This window comes from Rhinoraja longicauda, chromosome 5 (genome assembly GCF_053455715.1).
Source record: "Rhinoraja longicauda isolate Sanriku21f chromosome 5, sRhiLon1.1, whole genome shotgun sequence".
Classification (NCBI taxonomy): Eukaryota; Metazoa; Chordata; class Chondrichthyes; order Rajiformes; family Arhynchobatidae; genus Rhinoraja; species Rhinoraja longicauda.
The window spans coordinates 46,275,002-46,301,471 of NC_135957.1; the positions used below are offsets into that span (position 1 = coordinate 46,275,002).

The 26,470-nt window shown below is 46.2% G+C and overlaps 1 protein-coding gene and 1 long non-coding RNA gene across 2 annotated transcripts in view; one reads left to right on the forward strand and one right to left on the reverse strand.

Annotated features, from left to right (window-relative positions):
- The window catches only part of pinx1 (PIN2 (TERF1) interacting telomerase inhibitor 1), a 61,316-nt gene extending 41,178 nt beyond the window's left edge, over positions 1-20,138 (reverse strand). Inside the window, exons 1-4 of the mRNA XM_078399442.1 lie at positions 19,949-20,138; positions 8,639-8,748; positions 7,498-7,590; positions 1,259-1,331 (exon numbers count right to left, since the gene is read on the reverse strand). Coding sequence (XP_078255568.1) covers positions 1,259-1,331; positions 7,498-7,590; positions 8,639-8,748; positions 19,949-19,967 — 295 coding nt within the window. The 5' untranslated portion in view covers positions 19,968-20,138. The remainder of the gene's footprint in view (positions 1-1,258; positions 1,332-7,497; positions 7,591-8,638; positions 8,749-19,948) is intronic.
- Positions 20,139-20,204: 66 nt separating this feature from the next.
- The window catches only part of LOC144593993 (uncharacterized), a 44,674-nt gene continuing 38,408 nt past the window's right edge, over positions 20,205-26,470 (forward strand). Inside the window, exon 1 of the long non-coding RNA XR_013547314.1 lies at positions 20,205-20,228. This is a non-coding gene — a long non-coding RNA (uncharacterized LOC144593993). The remainder of the gene's footprint in view (positions 20,229-26,470) is intronic.

A 26,470-nucleotide genomic window follows, 5' to 3' on the forward strand; every position in this document is an offset into this window, starting at 1 on the left:
GCGGGAACGGCTGCGACTCGTCTCCGGAGGCTCCGGCGCGGGCCGTGTGGACGTCGGAAGCCCACAGGCCCCTGGTTGGGGGCCGACATCGGGAGCTCCGGCAGCGGCAGAGGCAACGTGTTCGCCCGCCCCAAATCGCGGGGCTTGGGTCGGCCCGCCACGGACCTTTCACCGCCCAGCGGGGGCTTCAATATCGGGAGCCTCGACTGCCCCGACGTGGCAACTCCAACAGCCTGACCGCGGGACAAGATGGCAGGGAAGAGAAAAAGACATTCTGGCCTTCCATCACAGTGAGAAGGGACTGGAGGAGACTCACTGTGATGGATGTTTCTTTTTGTTTGGTGTTAGTTGTGATTGTATGTGTTATTGCATTTTTATTGATTAATCTTATTGGTCTTATTGTTCAACTGCGGGTAATGTTTCATTTTACTACACATTTATGTGTATGTAACAAATAAACGACTATTGACTATTGACTATTGAAATGGCACGAGTCACAGACAGATATGTGAGAGAATTGTAGACACAAAGAACTGCGGATGCTGGTTTATACCAAAGATAGACACAAAGTCCTGGAATAACTCAGCGGGTCAGGCAGTATCTCTGGAGAAAAAGATATCCTTATCCTATCCTTTTCCTGGAGAGATGCTGCCTGATCCGCTGAGTTACTCCAGCATTTTGTGTCTATCTATGCAAGAGAATTTGAGAATATGCACACATTTATTGAGTACATGTTGGATTTTCAAAGTCCAATGTAGCATACAAAAATCTTTTCACTTTCAACAGTAACAAAGGCAGAATACAACCTATGCAATTTCATCAATAGTTCCAATCAAATGTTTCTGAGTATAACCAAATATGCAAATATTAGCAAGTATTACTCATGAATAAAGAATAGTACTTCACTTCAGCGCCACGTGGCCAGATGGCTTCCCGACAGGCCACGCGGCCCAAAGGCTTCCCAAAGAACAATGGACAATTGGGGAGGGTAGGAGAACAAAGAACAATGGGGACCCGGTGTGGGGGATCCGTTTTGGGGGAGGGGGGGGAGAGAACAAAAAGGAGGAGCCGGCGTGCTTTGTAACTTTGTGAACACCGTAGGTGGCTGCTATTTGTATACATTGGGTATGCAAGCAAAGAATTTCACTGTGTGTAGTCACATGTGACAATAAAGTATTCCATTCCATTCCAATGATATTACCCAATGATTTAAGGGATTAAACAGAAAGTAAACATTGCACTATCACTCTGCACTTACCATTCTGTCCGTGGCAGTCATTCAGTTTAGATAAGAGCTGATTAAACTCATCTTGGTGCGCAATCCAGTTGTCCTAACCAAATGTAAAAGGTCACCAGTTAAAAAAAAGTTTAATATATTAGTTAAATGCACATAAACAGCAGAAAGCAGTTTAATCAATATACAAAACGGGAAGCGATGATAAATATCATTTCATCAATTTTATCAATACCTGAACCTAAAAACAAAATCCTCACCATTCATAGTATCAAAGAATCATTACAGCACAAAAAAAAGATAATTTGGCCTACAGAATCTGTGCTGATCTGTTATAGAACAAACTAATCAGTGCTACTCCACTGTTTTTTTTAGAACTGTGAGTCTGTTTGACCTATTGACACTAGCAGACAGGACAATAATCGATGAACATTGAGTAGTAGGAGTCTAGAACCCACTGCCTGAAAGGGTGATGGAGGCAAACATTTTCACCACATTAACAAGTGCATTGAGCCATAACAAACAAGGCCATGGGCCATGGGCTGAGAATCTGAATTAATTAAAGTTTACTTCTGGGTAACAAGAGCACAATAAGCTGAATGGGCCCTTTTATGTGCTGGAAATTTCAATAATTCTGCAATCCTACAATATTTTTTCTGTCAAACCTACAACTGTTTGGCTGATGAGACAAAACCAAAGAGGCCGACGTCAGGCAACGCAATGGTAGTCGGGGACTCCATCGTGAGAGGTACGGACAGGGGTTTCTGCGGCAACAGGCGGGATTCAAGGATGGTGTGCTGCCTCACTGGTGCCAGGATCCAGGATGTCAGACAGAGTGCAGAAAATCCTCAAGGGCGAAGGTGAATAGCCGGAAGTGGTAGTGCATGTCGGCACAAACAATGTCAGAAAGAAGGGGATGAATATTCTGCAGCGTGACTTTAGAGAGCTCGGAAAAATGCTGAAAAGTAGGACCTCCAGGGTGGTTATCTCCGGTTTGCTTCCAGTTCCTCTTGCTGGCGAGAGCAGGAACAGGGAGATACACGACCTGAATGTGTGGCTGAGGAACTGGTGCAGGGGACAGAGGGCAAGAAACAACAAAGCTATGGTCACCATGCAAGTTAATGGTGTTTCGATAGAAGTAAAGGTAAACACTGGTGCTAAATGCAATGTGATGTCGAATAAGTCCTTTATGCGTCTGCGGGATGGTGAATAATTAAAATCATGCAGTAAAGCCACCACCCTAGTTGCGTGTGGCGGCACCAAAATCAAACCGGTTGGAATGGTGCAGTTGCAGTGCCACCTGGAGGGACAGTTATACACACTTCCATTTTATGTTGTTCAGGAAGGTGCTGTGCCGCTGTTAGGACTTGGTGTATGCCAGGAAATGGGGCTGGTCTTGTTCATCAAGGATGCACACCAGCTGACCCCGGTTCAAGATGAGACTCCACACCAAATTCTAACAGAGTTTAGCAATCTCTTTACCGACGAGCTTGGAAAGCTGCCAGTGACCTATTCAATTCCTGTGACCATGTGGGACCGGGTCAAAGCCGAACTGGGTAGAATGCAGGCATTGAGTGTCATCACGTCGGTGACGGAGACGACCGATTGGGTGTCCTCTGTGGTTGCGGCCAACAAAAAGAATAACCAAGAAATCCATATATGCATCAATCCAAGGGACCTGAATGCTGCGCTGAAAAGGCCACACCACCCCTTGCGCACGTTGGAAGACGTGGTTACACACATGGCAAACGCAACAATATTTTCTGTGTTGGATGCCAAGAGCTCTTTCTGGCAGATTTCGCTAACCACTTTCAGCACTCCTTTTGGCCGCTAGATTTTTACGGATGCCGTTCGGGCTCAACTCTGCCAGTGAGGTGTTCCAACGTACCATCGAACAGATTTTCAATGGGTACCCCCGTGTGGTCATTGTTGACGATATCATTATTGCGGGTAGAAACACCGCGGAACACAATGCAAATTTGAGGCTGGTACTTGAACGTGCCAGAGGTGCATTTGAAGCTTAATCCTCTCGAATGCAAGTTCCGAGTGAATCAGGTTAGTTATGTCGGGCACATCTTTACGAGCGAGGGCCTTAATGCTGACCCTTCCAAAACGGCGGCTATCGGTAAAATGACGGCGTCGGCAGATGTCCTTGCTTTGCAAATGTCTCTGGGAATGGTCAACTACCTTGGTAAATTTATTCCCAATTTCAGCCAGCTATCGGTTCCCCTACGACAGCTCATCCATAAAGATACTGCCTGGACGTGGCATGAGCAACGTGTCTTTGACACACTGAAACAGCATATGTCTTGCCCACCTGTCCTATCTTATCTTACTATGATGTCAATAAGGCAGTCACACTCACCTGTGATGCCTCACAGCATGGCCTTGGTGCATCATGTCTGCAGGACGGAAGGCCTGTTGCGTATGCTTCACGGACTATGACGGACACTGAGACTGGGTATGCTCAAATTGAGAAAGATTTATTGGCAGTGGATTTTGCGGGTGCCAAGTTCAACGACTACATCTATGGCAAGCCGGTGACCATAGAAACGGACCACCAGCCATTGGTCATCATTCTGAACAAGCCCATTCATGCGGCTCTGGCAAGACTTCAACCGATGATGCTGCGACTTCAGAAGTACAGCATCACGCTGGCTTACAAATGCGGAAAATTCATGTATTTGGCAGACACTTTGTCTCGGGCTCCCAGCAAATGTACAGCCCAGCTTGCAGAAGAGAAGGACAACTTCGATGTTATGGTGGTCAATCACATTTCTTCGTCTCACCTGGAGGAATTGAGGATGCATATGGCAGAGGACGTGACTTTACACGCTTATCATCATCATTAAACATGGATGGCCCAGCAAACAACGCATGCTCCTGCATGCTATTCAGCTTTATTACCCTTTCAGGGATGAATTGACCATTGAAGATGGGGTCGTAATGAAGGGCCACAAGGCGATTATCCCGATCTCACTACGGAAAGAGTATGTCGGCATTATGCACAGGGGGCATCCCGGGACAGAAGCCACTGTAAGACGAACAAGGGACGTGATCTTCTGGCCTGCAATGATGGAATTTGTCATTCAGGAGGTACAGTCATGTGCGGTGTGTAATAGTACTAAACCACACCAACAGAAGAAACCGCTTCTGCTGCATCCAGTTCCGGAGTTGCCCTGGTCCATGGTGGCAACTAATATCTTTGAGTGGCACAGTCAACAGTACCACTACTTCAACAGCAGTTATCACAAAGCTAAAGAGACACTTTTCGGTCCATGGAGCACCACATATTCTTGTCAGACAATGCTAGGCAGTTTACTAGCCAGCGATTCAAAGACTTCACTCAACAGTGGGACAGTCATGGAGAAATCTTACAGGGACGGGTCGGATGTCTTTCTTGATCTTCTTAATCTCTGAAATGTGCCAAGTGACGCAACATTTGGATCTCCAGCGCAGAGACTGATGTCGAGACAAACGCGCACTACCCTTCCAGTATCAAAGAAACTGCTGGAACCACACACGTGTAAGCCTCAAGAGGTGCAGGCTCAACTTCTTAATAAATGGTTGGCACAGAAGGCGTGCTATGATCAATACAGTCGACCACTCTAGCCGTTGGTAGGACAGGTTGTCCGGTTACAGATCCCGTACGGCTACAATCGTATGGCCATAATAAAGGAGGCATGCCAAGAGCCCAGATCTTACATTGTCCCAGAATGCAGTCAGAGGACGAGGATGTTCTCATGGGTGATGGACAACTAACAATGGATTCCGAGCAGCCTCGGGTTCAGGTGCCTGTGGTCAAGTCACCAGTGAAGGATACAGCGGGGAGGCTATCCAGGAAATCACCTGTGAAGGATGCCGCGGAAGGATTTTACGGGACATGCGCAGGATGTGTCTGTAAACCCAATCCTAAATACAAAGACTGATTGTTTTCTTCATGGCAGTCATTGATTGTTGTTGTTTTGCTTTACTTTGCTGCGGTTATTGTATAGTTTGCCATTTTATTCATTTTGCCATTTTATTTATTTTGTATAAGCTTTGCCATAGTTTAGTATATGCTGCTTGTTTTTATTTCATGGGGCACTAGCTTAAGAAGAGGGATGATGATCAGTCACTATATTCCTGATCCATATCGGGTGTTCCCTCGGACTATTACTGGAATGTCTTATCTAGCGCATGCGTGCTAGGGAGGCTCAGCCAAACTCTGGGGAGTGTTCAAATGGAATGCACAGGCTTGGTCTTGGTTCCACAGCCTCGTGGTCAATAAAGCACATAATGAAGTTTAACCACTTGTCGTTATTTACACAACTTCATACAAAAGCCTCAAATGATTCTGCACTTACAATGCATTGCTGTATTCCAGATCATAACTATTTGGTGTTCATAATATTCTCACTGCACCTCAGAACATTTACGATACAATATGATAGAACTTTATTTATCCCAGGAGGGAAATTAATTTAATTTGCCAACAGTCATAAAAAACACAAAATACATGAAACATGAAAACAAAGTGACAAGTGGTAAGGCTTTGGGGATGTGCAAAGATTAAGGTGGTGGAGGGGGGGGGGGGGGGGTCAGTCTCATTCTCACAATTCTTCCTAAGACCGCAAGAAATTGCAGAGTGGTAGATGTAGCCTTGTCCATCATACAGCCCAGACTCCCCATCATTGACTCCATCTATACTTCACAATGCCTCGAAAAAGTGAAAACATAATCAAGGACCTTTCTGACACTGGTCATTCTTTCTTCTCCCCGCTCTCGTCAGGTAGAAAATACAGAGGCTTGAAAGTACACGCTGGTAGACTCAGAAGCAGCTTCTTCCATTTTGTTATCAGTCTTCTAAATGGTCCTTCCAGAAGCTAGGGTGCAGTCCGAATTTCCAACCTACTCATCGTGGGCATTGGACTTTGTCTCTGAAACTGTTACGCTACAATGCGAATAACTATATTTAGCACTCTGTATCTTTCCCTTTGCTCCACCTATTGTACTCGAGTTTGGCTCGACTATATGTATAAAATTATCTGATTTGAAAGCACTACTTTCTTAGAAGGCTTAGGGAGTTTGGCATGTCCCCTACAACTCTCACCAACTTCTGCAGATGTACCATGGAAAGCATTTTATCTGGATGTTTGGGAATAGCTCCATCAAAGACCGCTCGAAATTGCAGCAAATTGTGGACCATCAAAGAAACCAACCTCCCTTCTATTTACTCCATTTATACCTCACGATGCCTCGGCAAGGCCAGCAGCATAATCAAGGACGAGTTGCACCCTGGCCATTCCCTCTTCTCCCCTCTGGCAAAAGTTATTGAAGTGTGAAAATGCACACTTCCAGATTCAGGGACAGTTTCTTCCCAGCTGTTATCAGGCAACGGAATCATCCTACCACAACCAGAGAGCAGTGCTGAACTACTAACTACCTCATTGGTGATCCATGGACTACCCTTGATCGGACTTTGCTGGCTTTACCTTGCACTAAACATTATTTCCTTATCATGTATCTATATACTGTAAATGTCTCGATTGTAATCATGTTTTGTCTTTCTGATGACTGGTTTGCACGCAACAAAAGCTTATCACTGTACCTTGGTACACGTGACAATAAACTAATCTGAAACTGAAGCATGCAAAACAAAGCTTTTCACTTTACCTGGATATGTGTGACAATAACAAACCTAAATCTAAACATAATGTTAAGATTTATTTTTAGTTTTTCTCTCTGGAAGATATTAATAAAATAAAATATTATTGCGTCAACGATATTAATTTAGATGCATAACAATGGTCAATGCTCGTTGATCAAATGCATCTCCTCTTGATGACAATATTTTAGTTCGATTTATATGTTAATATCAATTCAAAATTCCATGAGTTTTCAATTTGCTTTCTTAATGCTGTGTGTAAACCTTGTTATCATTAATATGACACTAGTCAAAATAACCGATCACGTAAAGATTGATGCAAGTGACAGCAATCACATTAAAATCTAAGTTCTTAAGTGAAACACTTGAAACTAGTTGCACTCTAGGTTAGTAATCAAAAGTGAAATGTGGTGTTACAGTATCTGTTAACAGAATCAGTTGATAAAACAAGGGTAGTAATTTATCTATTACATTTCAGTTTAGAAGCAAAATTGCACACAAATGAACAAATCCATGAATGTATACACTTAAATATCACCTAATCCTACATTAATGACAACCAGAACATTATGTATTCAAAGGTTGGACTCAATACGTGTAATATCACAAAGCTCACTTCATGATTCTTGGTTGCTCCTAGACCCACTGTGTTGTTCTTGACTTTGACTTTAATGTTTTCAGTTGCCCCCTGTTCATTAGCTCCAAGTCCCTAGAAAAGAAAAACAAAATCCATTTTTGAACAAATTTATCAATAGCCCACATCTAACTTTAATTGTCTGCATTGGTTACCTTAGAAACACAAGCAATATTTGTGATATTAATTGTTATACAAGTATGAATAATATTTAGGACAGGATCAAACGCGGTCTCTGGCACTCCAAAACTGCACACGATACTCCAGGTGCGGTCTCACCAGGGCACTCTTCAACTGCAGTAGGACCTCCTTGCTACAATACTCAATTCCTCTCGCTATGATCAAATCGAGGCACCAAAATTATGAGGATAGCTACAGTTAATATCAAGGATTTTATTTGCCATGTGAGGGTGTCTACGACAAGAGGGTCTAAGTTTAAGGTGAGAGGTTGGAAGTTTAAAGGGAATTCAAGGGGGTATTTTTTCACACTGTGTCGTTCGAATCTGTAATGCAGTTCTTGAAGCGGTGGTGGAGGCAGATAGAACATAGGAAATCAAAATCTGGCAACAATTAAGCAGCATCTAGACAAGCTTTTGCATTGTCATGGCATGGAAGGCCATAGATCTAATGTAGATAAATGGGGTTATAAATGGGTGCAATACTTGGCAGTGTGCTGCGTACCCTGCATAGGATACATAGTTTAGTTAAGTAAACATCTTCCCAAAGCATCAACTTGAAACATTGTTGTTTTCTTTCCATAAATCCTGCCCACATTTCGTCCCCTCATCACTCTCCCCCCCCAAAAAAAGCAGAATCTACATTGTCCGGCAACTGTACACAATCAGGAGACAACTGCACGCTGAATCTTGCTCTGTACCATTGTAGGATGGCCCAGGATTGAGTGGTGTAAATTAACAAAGTGCTTTAAGTAAGGTTAATGAGCTCCAAGGTAAATAGTAAAATTAGATTAAGATATAATGGCAATAACAGTGGAGTTTAGATGGAGATGTATTCCTGGCCACTATGAGAAAAATATGACTTTTAAACCTGTGCTAATTATATGTAGACAATTGCTCACATATAATTTACACATGTCACCCTTCTTTTAATATATAATAATCACCTTTCCTTTAGACCACCCCATTTTTTCCATCAGCTTCAACCCAAATCTGGATTCATCATTCTTCCAGTTGTTGTTCCTTGGATCCACAGACAACTTCTGCTTTCTACGGGCTAAAATAAAACAATTAGCAAAATTAATAAGAAAATGTGTACATTTGTTTATTCAGTCACAAGCAAAGCCCTTGAAGTGTACCCGAGTTCATGTGAGCCGACAGTCCTAAAGGTGGGGATGGAGTTTAAAGATTTTGACCAATGATGATAAAATAAGTTACACATTTCCAAGTTAGGATGGTGTGTGAATTGAGATAATGTCATCCCAGGCAACAGGGGCTGCGAGTTTAAACGGGCTCACAGGGAAGTCACTTATGAGTGCACACTGCAGCCCCAGTGCAATAGCGGTGAAAGGAATGAATCTTCACAAATACCTGCTCTACCCATGGCACATTCCCATCCAACTGCAGGATGTGCAACACCAAGCCCTTTAATGCCTTAATTCCCACTAGATGGGTACCGAAACAGCAATTTCCAGAAAAGAATTATACCCCATTTACTAATATGTTACCTGCAAAGCCCTGGACTCGTATTTCATTACTTAAATGTCCGTTGTTCTCTGCCTCAAATATATTCAATGACTCTGCCCCAACAGCCCTCTGGGTTGTAGAATTCCAAAAATTCACAACCTTCTGAAAGGAGAAATTCCTCCTAATTTCTATCTCACACGAATTTCTCCCCAACTCTGAAACAACCCCCTCTATTCTAGACACCCCGAAGTAAAGGGGAAACATCCCTCGGCATTATATGATTGACTAATACATTTCCTTCTTCTCAACTCTAACAAGTACTGCCCCAATTGTAAAACATTCTACACACATCAACCCCTTCGTCCCAGGAATCAATATTTCTGTGTGCCTTCAATGCAAGCACATCCGTATATACCGAGACTAAAACTGTATGCATCAAAATTCCCCTACTTATTTTCTCCATACCCCTGCACTCAATTATCCATTATCCATCTGCATGCTCTAACTTCAGTCTGAAGAAGGGTCTCGACCCGAAACGTCACCCATTTCCTCCCTCCAAGATGCTGCCTGACCTGCTGAGTTACTCCAGCAGTTTGTGATACCTTCGATTTGTACCAGCATCTGCAGTTATTTTCCTACAGGACATCTATTTCCCTCGGTATTACCATATTTTGTAGTCTAGTTTCTTGCAAATAATAACTTGCTTTTCTATTCTTCAATCCAAGGTGGATAACCTCTTTTCCCCCACATTGCACTCCATCTACCAACTTCTTGCCCAGTCTTTACACCTATCGAAATCCCTTTGTGGGCTCTTTCTATCCTCTTTACAGTTTCATTCATCAATTACAATACTGTAGCAGGAACGCGATGGAGTCCAGCCGTGCCACCCGATGCCCCAGGAAGTTGATGGCCCGAAGGCCGAATTGGCACTTGCCAGGGTTAATTACGAGGCCATGGTCACTGAGGCGCTGGAATAGCAGAAGCAGGTGGGCGCAGTGTTCCTCTCGCGAGCAACTTGCCACCAGGATGCCGTCCAAGTAGACAAACAGGAAGTCGAGCCCACGCACCACGGTGTCCATCAGGCGCTGAAAGGCCTGCGCGGCGATCTTGAGGCCGAAGGGCATCCGAAGAAACTCGAACAACCCAAATGGGGTGACGATTGCCATCTTGGGGACATCCTCCGGTCGCACGGGGATCTGGTGATATCCCCGGACTAGGTCGATCTTGGAGAAGAACCTAGCCCCAGCGAGATGGGCTGAAAAGTCCTGTATGTGGGGGATAGGGTAACGGTCGGCAGTCGTGGCCTCGTTAAGGCGGCGGTAGTCCCCTTAAGGCCTCCAGCCGCCGGACACCTTCGGCACCATGTGCAGCGGGGAGGCCCTTGGGCTGTTGGAGCGTCGAATGATGCCCATGGCCTCCATACTCTGAAACTCCGTCTTTGCTATGAGGAGCTTGTCAGGAGCGAGCCTGCGGGCGCGGGCGTGGAGCGGTGGGCCCGATGTCAATATATGGTGCATGACACCGTGCCTCAGGCTGGCCGAGCCGAACTTGGGGGTGACAATGTCCGGAAACTCAGCCAGTACCTGGGCGTAGACATTATCCACCGTCGCTACGGGGTTGCTGGCGGATGTCTCGCGGCAACTGCTGCAGGTAGGTAAATTCAAAGAGCGGGCAGGGCTGGTGGTCGCCCATGAGCGTGAGCATCTCACTCATGAGGGCCGAGGGCATCCGGTCGCCGAGCCCACCCATGTTAAGGACCTGACAGGCGCGCTGCATCCGGCTCGGCCCGTAGATCTGGAGCAGCAGCGTCTTGAGGCCTGTGTATTTATTCGCCGCAGGCGGATTATCCAGGTAAGGAGCGACCCGACCGGCCGTCTGCTGGTCCAGGGCGCTTACCACATAGTGATAGCGGGTCTCCTCGGTTGTAACGCCGCGGATGTAAAATTGGGATTCAGCCTGTCGAAACCAAACCCCCGGCTGCAAGTTCCAAAATGTAGGGAGCTTCAGCGATACCGCGTTGAGTTCGGCCTCGTCGGCCCTGTGGGCAGCAGCGGCAGAATGCATTTTATTTTCAAAACTCCCCTCCAGGATTATCCTTCCTGGGCGTCGGGGTCACCAATGTAGCAGGAACGCGATGGAGTCCAGCCAAAAACTAATCGGACACGAGTTGCGTGCACTAGATGTGTTTATTCTCTCCAGTACAGCTCCCTACTACTCCCCCAGTCTCGGGCGTTGCCCGGCCTTAAATACCAACACCGGTACCGCCCCCGTGGCTGGCGCCTCCCACACCAAGACACCGCCCCCTAGAGCTGATAGTTCGCTGTGCCCTGGGGTTGCCACCAGAATACAATATTTGTATCATGAGAAAATATGGCTACAGTATATTTGGAACTTTCAATCCAGTCATCAATATATATTATTAATAGGTGTGACCTCAGCATTGATGCCTGTTGTACCCAACTAGTTAATGATTGCAAGTAACATTTTTGTGCAATCAAATATAGTGGGGCAGTCTTTATTTCTTATAATCTGTGTTACAATTGAATGCCCCACTCTAAAGTGCATTTTCTCCTCATTTTTGGCTAATTTTACAATGACTTCCCTGTTTACATGGGTTTCAGATACCATGTTTTTCTTACTGCAGTTCTGGTGAACTTTAACTTGCAGTAAAGGGCCTGTCCCAGTTCGGCGATTTTTAAGACGACTACAGGCGACTAGGCTGTCGCCACATGGTCGCCGGTGTATCGCAGGCATGGTTGTGAGTAGTCTCCAAAAAGTCGTAGCGTTTTTCTTGTCATCGCAGAAGTTTGTCAAGGCATGAAAATATTCGGCGACTGCTGGCTTGACGCCAATGATCGTAGCTTGTCGTCTGACGTGGGCGCTGTCATAGGTTGTCGCCAGGTTGTCACCAGGTGACGTAGGTTGTCGCCGGAGCTGACGACGGATGAATTCCATTGGCGACTACCTACATCAACCGGTGACAGGTACCGGCATCAGGAGAAGTCAAGTTGCGACAGGCACCGGGAAAACCCATCCACAGAAGTCCAGCTGCAACAGCCAGCCACGATGAGGGTGGCAATCTGACCATACCGACAGCAAGGTACGGCCATACCTACTACTACGTCACTGGCGCCTCCCTGGCGAATGCCCATGGTCACGGGACTTTGGGCGTCTCCTTGAGGACTGGTCATTCTGCATTTGGCGACTGATCTGATCACATCTCATCTTTTACTTCAACTTTAAAAACTTCAACTTCAGCTTTAAAACATGGCACCGAGGAGAAGGGACAGCCCAAGGGCACAGTCCAACCTCCACACTCACCCACCAGGCAGTTGGAGACTGAGGTGACCCAGGAGGAGGAGGCCCAGGTGGAGGAGGTCCAGGAGAACTGGGAGATGGCCCTTGTCCCCACCACCACTCCAGCCCTGATGAGGACTCCAAGAGGGTATATATATATATTCAGTGACGAACAAGAAAGTGAGCTAGTTGAGTGGTACCAATCGCACCTTCAGATGTACGATAAAAACCACCGACAGTACCGCAACAAGGCCGGGAAGACAGCTCTCCTTGAAGCCAAGGCCAAGGAGTTCCCTGATTGCACCTGTAAGTACCAACTTCATATTGTGTGGTAGCTGTGGTCTCCATTCTTTTGCAAGCAGGCGATCCACACTGACATTTATCTTTTTATTTATACAGATGAACAACTATTTTTTTTAAGTCAGAGGACAAGATTTGGGAAGCTGTCCCAGAGGGTGAATAAGTCCGGGTCTGGTGGCAAGAGCCTCACGCAGAGGCAGGAGTGGATCCTGCAGAAGTGTTCCTTTCTGAGGTCACACATTGTGCGTGTGGAGGCCCGACAAAGCCAGAATACAGTAATTATCATAACATAGTCATTGTGAAACTTATTATTAGATTTTCATCTTGCTTGCCATGTCCTGATGGTCTTGAAAGTCTGTAAATTCACATTTATCTCCTTCCAGTTTGACAGGGGTGTACCACATTCCAGGACCTCGAGTGAGGACGAATGTGATCCTCGAGGGACCCTCTGGATCCACCAGTCATCCGCACAGTAAACGGAGCAAGACCACTGGCAGCTCCAGTGCATGCTCCACCACAGCGGAGGAAAGAGAGGCAGGTCTGCAGGAGCAGATCAAGGATGTAAGCACGAACGAAGAATTCTCTTCTCATCCATCCATCTTTCTTTTTGACAAAAAAATAATTGCCTGTATCTTACTCATTTATGTTTCAGCTCATGCAACAGGTGGAAGAATTCCGAAATGTCATGCAGGCCATGGTACAGCCGCAAACACAGGAGATGGCTGTGGACACTTTTCCTTTGGATTTCTAAGAACCCAGATTCTCAAAATTCCACAGGTGTGGTTTTCATACACCATGGCTGCCTTGACGATGGCCCATGACTTCTCCTTCCAGGTAAATATCTTCAGTGAATCTTGTGTGGTTTTGAGGATATTTGACTTCAATATTTGCCCTTAATTTTTATATTGATGTATGAAATATTTGCAATTATTTCATGTGTTTTGCACAATCTGCTGCAGATGGGAAAAGTGGGACAGCAACAGCTCAGACAGGCTACGATGGGACCACCACAGCAGCAGGCTCGCCAGGTATTTAATTTTATAATGCTTTTTGTGAATTGGACTTGACATTCTTTATTATTATTTATTTGCCTTTCACTTATTCTCGATATGTTTCTGTGTTGCAGTCACAGTCACAGATGAGACCCCCCACTGATGCCATTTTATCGGCACGCAACACCTTTCCCATCGCAGCAGGCATACTCAGTGCCAAATACCATTGGCTTGAGACACCCACACTTGCGCCAGTGACAACAGAGGGGCCGCCCAGAACAGAGAGCCAGGACGCAAATGCCAAGTGCTATAACTGCCAAAAGAAAGGCCATGTCGCCTCAGCATGTCAGGCCAAGCTTAAAGCAAGAAACAAACAACCTGCGGGAAACAAGCGACACCAGAAAGGAGAAACTTGGAGATGAACCCAGATGGAAATGAACTTGGGTTGTACACCATTTATGCAATCGACATCGATAAGCCTACAACCAGCCAAGGCAAGGACTTTTGAACTAAACTAATGATTAATGAACAGTTAATCGATATGTGTATTGACATGGCAGCAGGTTGTTCGGTCATGAGCAAATTCCTGTACGAAACAAAGTTCCCACAGACACTATTGTCTGCGAGTAAGGTCAAGCTGAGAACCTACTCTGGCGAAGTTTTGGAGACATGTGGACAAATGAACTGTAAAACTAAGCATAATGGTCAGTCAGTAACACTGCCCATCATAGTAGCCAGCTACAGAAATAAGCCAACCCTCCTTGGAAAGGATTGGCTGAGTAGAATAAAGTTAGACTGGAAGAACATTTTCAGCGTCGATTTGTCCAAATCACGTCTTGAAAACGTCATAAGCAAACATGCAGAAATATTTGCCGGCAGTTACACGGGAATAACGGGGTACTCTGCACACAGGATCGTTCCGAGTCAGCATGGATTTACGGAGAGGAAATCATACTTGACTAATCTTCTGGAATTTTTTGAGGATGTAATTAGGAAAATTGACAGGGGAGAGCCGGTGGATGTAGTGTACCTTGACTTTCAGAAAGCCATCGACAAGGTCACACATAGGAGATTAGTGTGCAAAATTAGAGCACATGGTATTGGGGGTAGGGTACTGACATGGATAGAAAATTGGTTGGCAGACAGAAAGCAAAGAGTGGGGATAAATGGGTCCCTTTCAGAATGGCAGGCAGTGACTAGTGGGGTACCGCAAGGCTCGGTGCTGGGACAGCAGCTATTTACAATATACATTAATGACTTGGATGAAGGGATTAAAAGTAACATTAACATTAAATTTTCAGATGATACAAAGCTGGGTGGCATTGTGAACTATGAGGAAGATGCTATGAGGTTGCAGGGTGACATGAACAGGTTGTGTGAGTGGGCGGATGCATGGCAGATGCAGTTTAATGTGGATAAGTGTGAGGTTATCCACTTTGGTGGTAAGAATAGGAAGGCAGATTATTATCTTTATGGTGTCAAGTTAGGAAAAGGGGACATACAACAAGATCTGGGTGTCCTAGTGCATCAGTCACTGAAAGGAAGCATGCAGGTACAGCAGGCAGTGAAGAAAGCCAATGGAATGTTGGCCTTCATAACAAGAGGAGTTGAATATAGGAGCAAAGAGGTCCTTCTGCAGTTGTACAGGGCCCTAGTGAGACAGCACCCGAGGTACTGTGCGCAGTTGTGGTCTCCAAATTTGAGGAAGGATATTATTCCTATTGAGGGCGTGCAGCATTGGTTTACTAGGTTAATTCCCGGAATGGCGGGACTGTCATATGTTGAAAGACTGGAGCGACTAGACTTGTATACACTGGAATTTAGATGAGAGGGGATCTTATGGACAATAGGTGCAGGAGGAGGCCATTTGTCCCTTCAATTCAATGTGATCATGGCTGAAGCATATAAGATTATTAAGGGTAATTATTATTGAAACATACAAGATTATTAAGGGGTAGGACACGTTAGAGGCAGGAAACATGTTTCTAATGTTGGGGGAGTCCAGAACCAGGGCCCACAGGTAGGCCATTTAGAACGGAGATGAGGAAAAACCTTTTCAGTCAGAGAGTTGTAAATCTGTGGAATTCTCTGCCTCAAAAGGCAGTGGAGGCCAATTCTCCAAATGTATTCAAGAGAGAGCTAGATAGAGCTCTTAAGGATAGCAGAGTCAGGGGGTATGGGGAGAAGGCAGGAACGGGGTCCTGATTGAGAATGATCAGCCATGATCACATTGAATGGTGGTGGTGGCTCGAAGGGCCAAATGGCCTACTCCTGCACCTATTGTCTATCGTCTATTGACTTAAGCAAAATGTGAGACCTGTGTATTGAGGACCAAGACCTGTACCATATGCGTTAAAGCAACCGGAACTCGACAGGTTGGAGCGGAATGGAATACTCGTGAAGACAGACCAGAGCAACTGGGCAACGCCAATTGTGGCTGTACCCAAGGTCAACAAAACTGTTCAACTATGCGGTAACTACAAAGTCATAATCAACTAAGCCGTTGACGACGAACAATATCCGTTGCCAACCTCTCAAGATCTGTACGCAAAACTTAGCGGAGCAAGAGTCTTCACGAAACTGATTTGTCTCACGCTGACGCCCAACTTAATGTCGACAAGGAAAGTCAGCGGTACTTGACTATCAACACACATAAGGGCTTGTATTCATATACAAAGCTGTCCTATGGCGTGAAATCCTCCCCGAAAATCTTCCTGTCTGTCATGGACAAAATGTTGCAAGGCATTCCGCACTGCGTGTGCAGCCAGGATGTCCTACTGATAATCACAGAGGGCATGGAAGTACATCTGGAAATCCTCGAGCAAGTTCTCACACGACTGAACTGCCGCAACGTCAAACTGCAACAAAGTAAATGTGCATTTGCGCAATCAGAGGTGGTCTACCTTGGACTCAAAGTAGGCGCCAATGGGCTTCGCACTGTGAAGGCGAAGGTTGAAGCATTAGTGAATGCTCCAAAGCCCAACAATGTGTCAGAGCTACAATCATTCCTTTGGATGGTGCAGTTCTATGCACGATTCCTTCCAAATTTAGCAACCGTGCTAAAGCCACTACAACATCTGCTACAAAAAGATGGGAAATGGATGTGGGGAAAGGAACAGCAATGTGCATATGACATCTGCAAGAAAAACTTGACGTGACAAACTTCTTGTTCACCATGACACGACACGCGAGTTGAAACTTGCTTGTGATGCTTCAAGTTATGGTGAAGGTGCAGTGATCTGCCACGTAATGGATGACGAACAGGAAAAGCCTATTGTTTTTGCATCCCGCACCCTATCACCGAATGAGCGCAATTATGCACAGATAGAAAAGGAAGCACTCGTGTTCGGAATCAAGAAATTACACCAGTTTCTTCTCGGCAGACCATTCACCCTACTGACTGATCACAAGCCACTACTAGTGATACTTGGTCCCAAGTCAGCTATACCTTCCACGGCAGCATCAAGGATGCAGTGCTAGGCAATTCTGCTGTCCCAGTAGGACTACAAGGTTGAGTACAGAAGCTCCAAGTGCAACACAATTGCAGATGCGTTGTCCTGGTTGCCCCATGAGAACTCTGACGTGGGAAGTGAGAACTCAATCTACACACTGCAAGTTGTAGATGAAGACTTTCCAGTGACTGCAACAGAAATTGCAGCAGAAACAGAGAAAGACTCTGTGCTGCAGAGTGTCTATGAACAGACATTGAACAGTTGGACTGAAATTGATAAGGGATTGAACTCAGTTCTGAACTCAGAACTGAAGCCTTTCCATAATCGATGCCATGAATTATCATGTGAGCAGGGATGCATTGAGTGGGGTTACTGAGTGGCTGTACCAGTCTTTGAGAAACAAGATTATAGATGAACTTCATGCCGAACATCCTGGCATAGTAAGCATGAAGTCAATTGCCAGAAGTTTTGTGTATTGGCCTGGTATTGACAGTGACATTGAGTCACTGGTGAGCAAATGTAGAGTGTGCCAAAACTGTCAGAGTAAACTGCCAAAAGCACCACTGCAACCCTGGTCATGGCCAAGTAGACCTTTTCAGAGAGTTCATGTAGATTTTTGTGAAAAGGGTAATGATCACTTTCTGGTACTAGTAGATAGTAATTCCAAATGGATTGAGGTTAAGCATATGGGGTCAAGCACTACTGCTGAGTGTACCATAAATGAGTTGAGATCAATTTTTGCATGCCATGGTTTACCGGAAAAACTTGTTTCAAATAACAGGCCTCAGTTTCGTTTAGAACAGTTCAAATAGTTCATGCAGCGGAACGGTGTAAAACGCACACTTGTTCCCCCATACCATCCAGCCTCCAATGGGGCGGCGGAAAGGTCTGTTAGCGTTGTCAAAGATGCTCTCAAGAAACAGGTTTTGCAGGGTAGTTCAAAGCTCAGCATGAAACATCGTTTGGCTAGTTTCTTGCTGACGTACAGGACCACCAACAGGTTACACACCTGCAGAACTGTTGATGAAGAGAAGGCTAAGAATACGCCCAAGTCTAGTTCAACCCAATTTGGCCTTGAGAGTTGAGCAAAAAAGGTTAAGTCAAAAATGCCACTTTGACTCCCACCAAAAGGAGAGGAACTTCAAGTCAGATGAGCAAGTTTGTGTTCTTAGTCCTCCCAACAAGTCCAGTCGAGCCAAATGGGATGTTGGGAAAATAGTGGAAGTGTGTGGAACAAAAAGATATTTAGTTGAAATTGGAGATAAGATCAAAAGTGTTCATGTTGATCAAATGATTCCAGCCAAAGTTGAACCAAAAACTGAACATGATTTCCTAATCCCTGAGTATTTATCCAAAAGTGAGTTGGAAAAGACCACTGTGGTTGAAACACAAAATTCATTTCATACAGACAAAGGAACCGATTCCTCTGGTCAAAGTCAGTGTACTAAAACAGAGCCAAACAAGCCTACAGTTGAGTCAACACCTAAACCTATTACTATTAGACGATCAGGTAGGATCCGTAAACCATTAGTGAAGTTAGATTTGTAAGTTAGATAACTCACTGCACAAGTAAAACGAAAATGTGTAGATATGCAAAGTAAATATATTATGTTTATCATTTAAAATTTCATAAATACAAGATAAACAATACTGGTTAAAATCAAGTATCACAACAACAAAATTGTAGCCGAGTACTTAGATTTAATACTTTAAAAAAGAGTAGTGCAACGTATTCATACATATTCATGTTTATGTTAATGAGTTGGTGTTTAGTATAAGCAAGAAATGCTGGGTATTAAAACGTGCGTGATACCGGCAACTAATGTGCGAGTTTAGTTCTTCATTCTGCCGTCCGGAATATAACAATGATCACTCATATTTAGCCATTTGCTGCACGTAACTCCTTACCAAGCTGTTTTATTCACAAAATGCTGGAGTAACTCAGCGGGTCAGGCAGCATCTCGGGAGAGAAGGAATGGGTGACGTTTCGGGTCGAGACCCTTCTTCAGACTGAAGGTCAGATTTGTCGATTTGTAATAAAAATCAATAAATCGATTTGTAATAAAAATCAATAAATCGATTTGTACCAGCATCTGCAGTTATTTTCTTATACTCCTTACCAAGCTGTGTTTGATATTGCTCGTCTAAAACAGTGGAAGATTTATTTTGTTTACAGAGATGGAATAAAATGGAAATAATGCGAATGGATAAATTGCAAGTACAAAACTCCCCTATCACTGAAATGTTGTCTCAAAACAGTAGCCAAGGGAGAACGCTGTGTTGTGTCATTAGTTCAAGTCCTGCCAACACGACCAACACTGTAACACATGGCGGGGACCGGGGTGACTTTGGCGTTGTTTGTATACCGGGATGTCAGAATCATTAAAGGCCTTAAAGGACTGCTCCACACACTGGACCGTGATTCACAGTGGCACCTTGGCTTCATTCCGTGACGGAAACACACACAACTGCAGATACCGGCAGCCGAAATACAGGCAGAAATGCTGCGAGGGGGCCGACAGGCACGGAGGGCCGACAGGCACCCGCGCCCCGACCGTTGCTCCCTCCCTCCGGCCGTTGGTCCCGCGCCCCGACCGTTACTCCCTCTCTCCGACCGTTGGTCCCGCGCCCCGACCGTTGCTCCCTCTCTCCGACCGTTGGTCCAGCGCCCAGACCGTTGCTCCCTCCCTCCCCGCGATCCCTCCGCCCGGCATCTTCCGCGCTCACGCACGTGCCTCCCCGTACTCACGCTCCGCCAACATCGCCATCCCGAAAGCGCCCGCGCTCCTCGAGTCCCTCTAAAGGAGTATCTGCTTTTCAACCTTCAGAACTGAAGTCGAGGAACGACGTGGGGGTCCGCCGGTTGTTGTTAAATTAAAGTTTGATCCACAATTCCCGGGCCTCCAAATCCCAGGTCTGGCTTCCAACCGGCAGGAACAACCAACTGCGCACGCGCGGGACGGGTGAGGCACTGAGCGCGCATGCGTGAGGTTTGCTGGGCAGAGAAGTGGTTTCTGAAGGTTGAGTAGGTAAGAAAAGGTGACTCGATGCAAATTCGGCGGCAAGCCATCGGCATCTCACTTGGGGAGATGCTATGTTGGAGTGTAATTATGCTCCAATTCATAATTTTTTTTAAAACAATGCCATCTGATGACTCAAGAACTACTTGGGTCCTGTGTCCAGGGCCACTTCTTTTTTGCTCACCGTGTGGACAGAATGTGCAGCCTCTCCATGAGAAGCTGAATATTTAGAAGCCAGGTTTTATTACGGCCGCAGAGCAGGAAAGGTCTGAGAATATAATGTGCCGAGATACAAGCAGAAAATGCTGGAAATGCTGAGCAGATTAGGTAGTGTCAATATAGCGGGAAGCAGAGTTTTGTATCGGGTCAATGTTCTTTTATCAGAAAGTGGTCTCCACAGATGCTGGTTCCTCTATTGTGTAAATACCTGCTTTTTCTATTATTTGTTGCTACAGAGAGTTATTAATTAAGGGTTTAAAATTACCCCTTTAAAATGATTTGTACGCAACTTGAATATGATTTCCTTTTATGTGACGTTGGTCACTTTAATTTTATTAATTTTATTGCAACAAGTCTTTGGGGATCGTCTAGTTGGCAATCTTTACATGTGACACCTCTCATGTCTCTAGATATCAATTTGACAAGAAATATCCAAAGATAAATAACAACTAAACAATGCAAATTGCAGACTCTTCACAGGTTACGATCAACCATCCTATGGACAGTCCGTCCATACATATGAACAAGCGTGTGGGAGACTGGATGGGGATATATTTGCCTATGGCTGCATGTATCTTCTGCTGTTTGGGAACTGGGCAGTTACTCGTGCCTTTTTTTTTAATATAAAAAAATACTTTATTCAAGAAATAAATATATAAAAAACATGTTCCTTTAAAAACTCTATCCAACATTCCCAGAGGTTATACATTCAATACAGATATTCATTGCCAAATTTATACAAAATTATACAGAATCCCTTCCCTTATTTTGAGGGGCGCCTCCACCACACCCTGCCCCCCATGTCCAGCAGTGGAAGGACCCTAGACTGTGGTCCTCCCCCACAGAGCCTTAGCTTTGGCTGCACCCGAGCTTCAGTGCGTCCTTCAGCACGTACTCCTGCAGTCTGCAGCGGGCCAGTCGGCAACATTCCCCAACGAACAGCTCGCTCCGCTGGGAGGTCAACAAAGCCTGGGCAGACCAAAGAGCGTCTTTCACCGAGTTAATGACCCAGCAGCACTCGATGTCAGTCTCCGAATGCGTCCCTGGGAACAGTCCGTAGATCACAGAGTCCTCTGTGATGGAGCTGCTCAGAATAAATCGTGACAGGGACCCTTGCAAACCTCTCCAGACTCTCTTGGCAAATCCACACTCTGTGAAGAGGTGGGCAACCATCCCCTCTCCATAGCAGCCATCCCGAGGGCAGTGTGCACTGGTGGTGAGGTTCCGGCGGTGCAGGAAGAATCTGACTGGGAGGACTTCCCTCACCGCCAGCCAAGCCAGGCCTTGGTGCTTGTTGGTGAGTTCTGATGATGAGGTATTTCGCCAGACAAGCTGGGCAGTCTGCTCTGGGAACCACGCCACAGGATCCATGTAGTCATTTGCCTGCAGGACGTTCCTTGCTGACCACTGCCCGATGGACTTGTGGTCAAAGGTGTTGGTCCGGAAGAACCTTTCCACGAACGACAGATGGTGCGGCAATGTTCAGCTGACTGGCACATTGTGTGGCATCTGGGCCAGGCCCATCCTTCGCAACACCGGGAACAGGTAGAACCTCAGCAGGTAGTGACACTTGATGCCCTCGTGCCTTGGCTCTATGCTCCGCCTGATGCAGCCACACACGAAGGTGGCCATCAGGATGAGGGCTGCGTTGGGCACGCTTTTACCCCCGTTGTCTGCCGACGTGCATTGTGGCCCGTCTTACCCAGTCCATCCTCGACCCCCAGATGAAGCGGAAGACGGCCCGGGTGATCCCCGTGGCGTAGGAGGGAGTGACAGGTCACACTTGCGCCAAGTACAGCAGTCCCGAGAGCACCTCACACCTGATGAGCAGATTTTTTCCTGTGATAGAGAGGGAGCGCTGCTTCCACAGCTCCAGCTTCTTCCCCACCTTGGCTATCCACTCCAGCCAATTCTTGTCACACGCCACACGCCTCAGCGCCCCCCCCCCCCCCCCCCCCCCCCCCCCCCCCCCCCGGAACCAGATCCCCAACACCTTCAAGAAGTCAGGCTTGATGTACAGGGAGGTTTTGACCTGAGTGCCTCCACTGCCTGGCAATGTCACTCCTCTTATGGTCGCATCCTTCCTGATGGACTCGGCAAAGGGTTCAATTCAACAGACAAACAAGACAGGGGAGAGAGGGCAACCCTGCCTGACTCCAGACCTGACGGGGAAGCTGTCTGATTCACACCCATTGATTTGGACTGCACTGCAGATGTCAGTGTAGAGCAGTTGGATCCAATTCCTGATTCCCTCCCCAAAGCCCATTTTGGAGAGCACGTCCCTCATGTACGTGTGCGATATCCTGTCAAAGGCCTTCTCCTGATCCAAGCTGACCAGGCAGGCATCCACCCGTCTGTCCTGCACATAGGCAATGGTATCTCTTAGCAGCGTCAGGCTGTCTGAGATTTTCCTGCCAGGTACAGCACAGGTTTGGTCCGGGTGGAACAGCTGTCCCAGAGCAGACTTGACCCGGTTGGCGATGGCCTTAGACAGGATCTTGTGATCTACATTCAACAATGTGATAGGTCTCCAATTCCTTATATCATTCATCTCCCCCTTTTGCTTATAGATTCGGGTGATGCTGCTTTTCCTCATAGTCTGACATGCTGCTGGCTAGAAGCATGACATTGTACACTTCTAGCAGGTCCGGCCCCACCCAGTCCCACAGAGCCGAATACAACCTTGCCGGTAAGCCATCGCTTCCGGGAGTTTTATTCGAATCAAAGGAACGGATGGAGCCATTTAGCTCCTCCAGGGTCAGTGGTTGGTCCAGACTCTCCTGCTTGCTGTCGTCCAAGACCTCCGTGATACTCCTCCTCTCTCCTCACTGCCTTGAGCCCCAACAATCAGGACTGAGTCAAGCAAAGCAGAGATAGTTGTCATTTGTTTACTCTCTGAGTTAGTATGACTGCTGCTCTTCTCGCGCCTCTTGTTCTTCTCTCGTAGCTATTTCTGTTTATTTATGACCTACAAACAGTTTAGGTTACGAGCAGTTCTCAGGATCGGAACCCAGTTGTAACCCAGGGACTTTCTGTACTGACTGAGATCATAAGGTTGAAAGCACCAATGAGCATTTATGCAGGTCCATCTCTGGCCAGTAGATGTTGCTGCAGAGCAACCTATCAACCAGCAACTCATCAGGTCAGGCAGCATCTCTGGAGAACATGGATAGGTGACATTTCAGGTTGGGATCTTTCTTCAGGCTAACGGAGAGGGAAGAAGGGGGGGGGGGGGAGAACAAAGTTAGAAGAGAGGAGGCCAGGACAAAACCTGCCAAATCATAGGTGAAAGTAGACACAAAATGCTGGAGTAACTCAGTGGGTCAGGCAGCATCTTGGGAGAGAAGGAATGGGTGACATTTCGGTTTGAGACCCTTCCTCAGACTGATGTCAGGAGAGGGGGCAGGACAAAGTAGAATGTAGTCGGAGATAGGAAGACTAGTGGAAGAACTGGGAAGGGGAGGGGATAAAGAGGGAAAGCAGGGACTATCTGAAGTTAGAGGTCAATGGGGTGTAAACTACCCAAGCGAAATATGAGGTGCTGTTCCTCCAATTTGCGCTGGGCCTCACTCTGACAATGGAAGCCCAGGACAGAAAGGTCAGATTGGGAATGGGGGGGGGGGAGTTGAAGTGCTGAGCCACCGGGAGATCAGGTTGGTTAAGACGGACTGAGCGGAGCTGTTCAGCAAAACCATCACCGAGCCTGCACTTGGTTTCGCCGATGTAAAGAAGTTGACACCTGGAACAGCGGAGACAGTAGAAGAGGTTGGAGGAGTGCAGGTGAACCTCTGCCTCACCTGGAAAGACTGTTTGGGTCCTTGGATGGAATCGAGGAGGGAGGCAAAGGGACAGGTGTTGCATCTCCTGCGGTTGCAGGGGAAAGTACCTGGGGAGGGGGTGGTTTGGGTGGGACGGGACGAGTTGACCAGGGAGTTTCGGAGGGAACGGTCTCTGCGGAAAGCAGAAAGGGGTGGAGATGGGAAGATGTGGCGAGCAGTGGGATCCCTTTAGTCAGGTTCACCTGTGTTGGAATTGCTGTACCAGACCATAATGCATCTAGTCAGGATACTTTCTAAGGAAGTTAGAGTATTTGGCGACATGACAAATCTCTTGAAACTGCTGAGAAAGTAGAGGTGTTGATGCACCTTCTTTGTGATGACATCTATGTGCTGGACCCAGTATAAATCATCCAAGATGTTGACAACCAGGAATTCGAAGGCACTAACTCTACACTGCCGACCCATTAATGAAAACTGGCAAGTTGTCTCTGGACTTCCCCTTTTTGAAGCCAATGATTAGTTTGTTGGTTTTGTTAACATTGTGCAAGTAGTTGCAGCACCACTCAACCAGATATTCTATCTCACTCTGATGTAACTGGCACCTGTGGGAGTCACTCAGGGTCGAGAGCTTGGAAGGAGGAATGAAGGTCAATGGATGGACCCGGGGGGGGGGGGGGGGGGGGGGTGGAGGTTGCAAGGAAAACAGGTAAGTAATAATTCAAGTGGACCTTTCTAAGTTAGTTTCCTAGTGCTAGGCTGTAACCTGTCTTTGAAAACCCCTTGTAAATTCCTCAGCTGTGCTATTCAAAAACCTGTTCTGAGAGTTGCCCTGGACAGCTATGTTCAGAACAGTTTTACACCAATGGATGCATATTTGACCTTCAAGATCTTCAAATGTTTTAAAGTGTGGTATTAAGAATTGGGTGTTCTGTGTGGTGTGACTTTGAGTTCCATCAGACACTGCTTTTAGTTGGAGACATAATAGACTGCAGATGTTGAAATCTGGAGCAAATGTTTAATTGCTGGTGGAATTCACTGGTCAAGCAATATTTGTAGAAGCAAAGGAATAGTCTACCATTCAGACAGAGACCCTGCTTCAAGACTGGGAGAGTAGAAAGAACATAGCCAAATAAAGAGATGAGATAATGGGGTGAAGCGGAGGCTGGCAGGCAATTGATGGAATAGACAGGTGTGGGGCAAATGTAGTCAGGTGGAGGAGGTGGAGGGAGAGGGGTAGTATTGGGGCACAGTGAGAATTGGTCAATAGGTAGGAAAAGGTAAGCTGGCGGAAGGAACAGGTGGAGGAAGAGGATGGTGGAGATGAAGGCAGAAACTGGAAGGTGGTAAGTGAAGACACAAAAGGCTGGAGATCCTGGAATCTGATAATGATATGTGGATCCAGATAAGGAAAGGATGATGGATGCATTAAACCCTTTGGGGGGTTGGGGTGGGGTGGAATATAGGAGACCCAGTAGGTATTGTGCATGGGTGAAAGACATATGGAATCTGCTGGGTGAGGGGAGAAAATGAGTTGCTAAGATGTAAATAGAAGTGAGTGCGGGTTACCTGAAATTGCAAATGTAGATGTTCATACCATCTTCTGTTTTCTACTAGCTGTAAACTATACAGGCAGAATATGAGGTGCTGTTCTTCCAGTTTATGTTGGGCCTCACCCTGGGAGTGGAGAATGCCAAGGGTATTACCATGTGCAAATGGTAAGGGGAGATGAAATAACATGCAACCATAAGCTCAGGGTGGCAACTGTGGACAATGCACAGTTGAACAAAAAGTTGCCTAGTTTATAACCAGTCTTGTGGATGTAAAGGAGGTTGCATCAAAAACACCAATTGTAATAGACGAGCTTGTGAATCTTCACTTGACCTATTTAGATTCCTTGATGGTGGTTGTAGAAGGTTTAGGGACAAATGTTTAACCTCTTAAGGATGCAGGAGTAAGTACCAAGGGACAGAGGGGTGGATGAGAAGTGTTGAGCAAACCAGGAAGTCATGGGGAGAGTGGTCCCTGCTCAAAGTGGAAGGGGTTGACGAGGGAAAGATATGACTGGTGGTGGGATCCTGTTGCAGCTGGTGGACATGCTGAAGAATGGTATGCTGAATGCGAAGGCTGGTGGGGTGAGAGATAAGGACCATGGAACACCATTGCGCTTCTGTCTGGGGGGAGGAGGAGGGATAAGACAGAAGTCGAGGAGATGGAGGAAATGCAAGAGAGTGCTCCGTCTAAGCAGAGCAGAGG